This window comes from Sinocyclocheilus rhinocerous, unplaced genomic scaffold (assembly GCF_001515625.1).
Source record: "Sinocyclocheilus rhinocerous isolate Xijiao unplaced genomic scaffold, SAMN03320098_v1.1 scaffold2988, whole genome shotgun sequence".
Taxonomy (NCBI): domain Eukaryota; kingdom Metazoa; phylum Chordata; class Actinopteri; order Cypriniformes; family Cyprinidae; genus Sinocyclocheilus; species Sinocyclocheilus rhinocerous.
The window spans coordinates 211,771-216,409 of NW_015665674.1; the positions used below are offsets into that span (position 1 = coordinate 211,771).

General features: G+C 35.4%; 2 protein-coding genes across 2 annotated transcripts in view; one reads left to right on the forward strand and one right to left on the reverse strand.

Annotated features, from left to right (window-relative positions):
* The window catches only part of LOC107731452 (retinoblastoma-associated protein-like), a 28,810-nt gene that overhangs the window by 21,917 nt on the left and 2,254 nt on the right, over positions 1–4,639 (forward strand). The window contains exons 20-26 of the mRNA XM_016542539.1: positions 785–930; positions 1,379–1,483; positions 1,620–1,733; positions 1,877–2,019; positions 2,275–2,305; positions 2,393–2,535; positions 2,620–2,666. Coding sequence (XP_016398025.1) covers positions 785–930; positions 1,379–1,483; positions 1,620–1,733; positions 1,877–2,019; positions 2,275–2,305; positions 2,393–2,535; positions 2,620–2,666 — 729 coding nt within the window. The remainder of the gene's footprint in view (positions 1–784; positions 931–1,378; positions 1,484–1,619; positions 1,734–1,876; positions 2,020–2,274; positions 2,306–2,392; positions 2,536–2,619; positions 2,667–4,639) is intronic.
* Positions 1–4,639, reverse strand: part of LOC107731453 (lysophosphatidic acid receptor 6-like) — a 17,676-nt gene that overhangs the window by 7,805 nt on the left and 5,232 nt on the right. The window lies entirely within an intron of this gene.

The following is a 4,639-nucleotide window of genomic DNA, read 5'->3' on the forward strand; positions in this document are numbered from 1 at the left end:
ATGTTCCTTCAGAAATCATTCTAATATGCTGATTTATTATCAGTGTTGAAACTGTTTTTGGAATTTTTTTGGAACCTGTGATACTTTTTTTCTTTGATTCTTTGAATAAAAAGTTAAAAAGAACAGCATTTATTCAAAATATAAATATTTTCTAACAACATATGTCTTTACTATCACTTTTTATCCATTTAACACATCCTTGCTCAATAAAAGTATTAATTTCTTAAAAAAAAAAAAAAAAAGTAAAAATGTATTTTTTACTATAAATATTTGAATAGTAGTATATATTTCTATATTCTATATATATATTTCTATTTTGAATAAACACTGTTCTTTTTAACTTTTATTTATCAAAGAATCCTGAGAAAAGGTATCACAGGTTCCAAAAAATATTAAGCAGCACAACTGTTTCTAACATTGATTATAAATCAGTATATTAGAATGATTTCTGAAGGATCGTGTGACACTGAAGCCTGGAGTAATGATGCTGAAAATTCAGCTTTGCTTCACGGGAATAAATAATATTTAAAAGTATATTAAAATAGAAAACTGTTCTTTTAAATTGCAATAATATTTCACAAAATTAGTTTTTTTTTTATTATTTTTGATCAGATATACAGCCTGATACCGCCTTGATAAGCATAAGAAATTTTGTAAAAACATGAAATATTTTACTGATCCCAAACTTTTGAACGGCAGTGTATATATACTTATTACCAGAAAAAACACCCTTTTTTTTTTTTTTAATCCTAATTTTTTTTCATGTTTTTTTTCTGTCTTTCAGTGTACAGGATGGCCTACCTGCGACTGAAAACACTGTTCTCACACCTGCTGACCTCACACCCCGAACTGGAGCCAATAATATGGACCTTGCTTCAGCACACCCTCCAGAACGAGTACGAATTAATGCGAGACAGACACTTGGACCAGGTACTACCAGCTCATTTTTCATAAATGTTATAATATCCTGCAGAAATTTTGTAAAAACATGAAATATTTTACTGATCCCAAACTTTTGAACGGCAGTGTATATATACTTATTACCAGAAAAAACACCCTTTTTTTTTTTTTTAATCCTAATTTTTTTTCATGTTTTTTTTCTGTCTTTCAGTGTACAGGATGGCCTACCTGCGACTGAAAACACTGTTCTCACACCTGCTGACCTCACACCCCGAACTGGAGCCAATAATATGGACCTTGCTTCAGCACACCCTCCAGAACGAGTACGAATTAATGCGAGACAGACACTTGGACCAGGTACTACCAGCTCATTTTTCATAAATGTTATAATATCCTGCATTTGCATTCTCTTAGCTTTGCCGTATGTTCAGCATAATGTTTTAAGAACTTGACCCTCTCCTCCCTGTTTTCTTCTCAGTTGATTATGTCGGCTATGTATGCCATATGCAAGGTGAAGAATGTGGACTTGCGCTTCAAAACGATTGTGACCACTTACAAAGAGATGCCTAATACTAATCAAGAGGTGAGAGTCAATCTGTCTTGTGTTCCCTTTCAAATGATTGAATTCTGATGATCATTCAAATAAATTAAGAATAAATCTATAGTGATATTAAACAAATCATCTTTCTTTTTCTTTTTATTTTTCCTGAACGTGTCAGACATTTAAGCGTGTGCTTATCAGAGAGGGGCAGTACGACTCCATCATTGTCTTCTACAACCTGGTCTTCATGCAGAAGCTGAAGACTAACATTCTTCAGTATTCCTCTCCTCGGGTGAGACGCTCACTTTTACTTGCGTTGAATCAAAGTTTAGTTGTGTTATACTGCCCACTAGTGGCTTCGAGTCATGTTTAAATGAATTAAAGAGTTCACAACAACTTTTGGTTGACCTGAGGGTGTTTCCGTTTGCCTCCCAGCCTCCTCCTCTGTCTCCCATTCCCCGCATCCCCTGCAGCCCCTATAAAAACTCTCCTCTGCGGGTGCCTGGCAGCAATAACGTCTACGTCTCCCCTTTGAAAAGCAGCCGTATGTCCCCAGTGGTCATGACCCCACGGAGCAGGTCTGTGTTCACACCTGTAATTACATTCGGGAGCTCGTCTATCACTTTTAGACTCAGAATCTATATATTTTAAATCCTGAATTGTCTTTTGACTAGATTACTTTTTTTTTTTTTTTTGCTATTAGTTTAAGATGAGGCATGATGATTAGTGAGGTTGATTTAGTTTGTTCTTTTTACTGTTTTAAAAAAAGACAAATTGTGTGTGTTTTTTGTATTAATCGTGCTGTATCTTTTCTTTTATGGTGTCCTGGACAGAATTCTTATATCTATTGGCGAGTCCTTTGGGGTTAGTGATGAAAAGCACTTAGTAAATGTTCAATCTATTTGAAATGTGTTAGACTTGATTTAAAACTCTCTCTCTTCATCTCAACAGTCTGCAGACAAATTTCATAAGATTAATGAGATGGTGAGCAGCACCGATTGGTCCCTCAAGAGGAGACTGGATGGAGGCTCCGCCCCCAAGCCCCTGAAGAGGTTACGCTTTGACATGGATGGACAAGATGAAACTGATGGAAGGTGGGATTTATGTTCTATTTTTTATTTAGTTATCTTTCCAAGTTTGAATCCAGTGAATCATCAAAAATGTTTGTTCATTTTTAGCAAATCGAATGGCGAGTCAACACTGATCCAGAAGCTGGCTGAGATGAGTAAGTTTCATCTGTTGTCTGAATTGTGAGCTGGATTTCCCAGAACCACAAAGATACTCTAACCATCACACTTCCTCCTGTCTGTGCGTTTTTTGGGTAGTTTTTTGTTATGAGTCAGATGGTGATGTTTATTATATAGTGCATATTAGAGGTGGGTTGTATGCAGCCCTCTACGGACACCTTGGCAATTGAATCGCCATTGGCTAGTAATTTTTTTTAGTTTACTATATTAGTCATTTTAACTGAACTGACTGGTGGTGGTGTGTTTTGGTCATTCAGTGTTTCTGTAAAAAATTGGGGAAAAACTAACAAAAATACTGATAAGATAATAATGATACGAATTCTACGAATTCTACCAATATAAAACGCACCAAGGATTAATGAGCTACTGGATTCATGAATATTAATCAGGTTGTGTGCGTTCGCTCGAACTGATTTGCTGAAATCAAAACAGGGACGATAATAGGTGAGCACCAGCCAATGAGATTGTCGTTTGCGCATTAGTTCCGCCCACTACCGGAAAACCCGGCATTTCTTAAAAGCTGAAGAATTCCAAAGGAACTCCGTTATTTTGACAGCAAAATACAACAAAGAATTTCGTTTACATGTAGTGCGCATACTAGGTAGCGCGTCAATTCTCTCTCTCCCTCTCTCGCTGCGTGTGTGTGAAACAAAGCGACGGCGAGTCGTGCGCTTCACATTAGAGTTTACATACAGGTTAAATACATGTTAAATACATGTGCGTTGCACATCCATTCAGATGAACTGAAAAACAGCAGAGATCGCTTGGCGGAGAGTGAAACTCTGATGCGCTCAGTCAGAGAGTGTTCGGCGAGTGAAAATATATCTGCGCTAAACTTATACTTGGCCTCCAACTCACACACTGGCGAGTAAAATCTGAGAATTTATTAGCCATTGGCTAATATTAGACATCATTTAGTCGCCAGAGTGAAGATTTAGTCGCATATGCGAGTGATTTACTCGCAATGTAGAGGGTTGGTATGACAAAATCCTTTGTCTTGAGTGATTACATATCACAGTAGGAAATTCAAAGAATAAATGGTTTCAATTTGAATGCATTTTAAAATGTAATTTATTCCTATGATGGCCAAGCTGAATTAGTGTCACATGATCCTTCAGAAAACATTCTAATGTGCTGATTTGGTGGTCAACATTTTGACATTTCTTGTTAATGTTAAAAACACTTGTGCTGCTTAGTGTTTTTGTGGAAACTGAGATGTTTTTTTTTCTTCTTTTTTTCCGGGATTCTTTGAATTGAAGGTTCAAAAACAGCAGTTATTTCAAATGGAAATCTTTTGTAATATTGTAAATGTCTTGACTGTGACTTGTGATCTATTTAATCCATTTAATTTACTGAATAAAAGTATTCATTTAATAATCAGTATTAATAAAAAATCAGATAAATAAATAAAAAAAACAATAATCAGATTAATTAAATATTTCTGAAATGAAATGTACTTCAGCTTACTTGATTATTTGATCTTTTATGTGGAAATTGATGGATGCAAACCAAAAGAAAATATTGTTTGTAAGTGAATTATAAGTCTGGCATCGATGCAGTAACAGCCTTACAACACTTAGGATTTGTTGAGCCACATTAGAAGCTGTTGTACAACAGCTGAGCTACACACACCTGCGATAAACAATAATCGCTAATAAGTTCCTCATTGATCTTGTTTTAGATGCATCCTTATCTGTATTTTTGCATTAATTCACCTTTTTCTGCATTCTCACATGCAAATAACATGAAGTAGTCCTGCTGCACTATTAAAGGGGTCATATGATGTTGCTAAAAAGAACATTATTTTGTGTATTTGGTGTAATGAAATGTTTATGCAGTTTAAGGTTCAAAAAACACATTATTTTCCACATACTGTACATTATTGTTTCTCCTCTATGCCCTGCCTTTCTGAAACGCGTCTTTTTTTACAAAACTCATCGGTCTGAAAAGC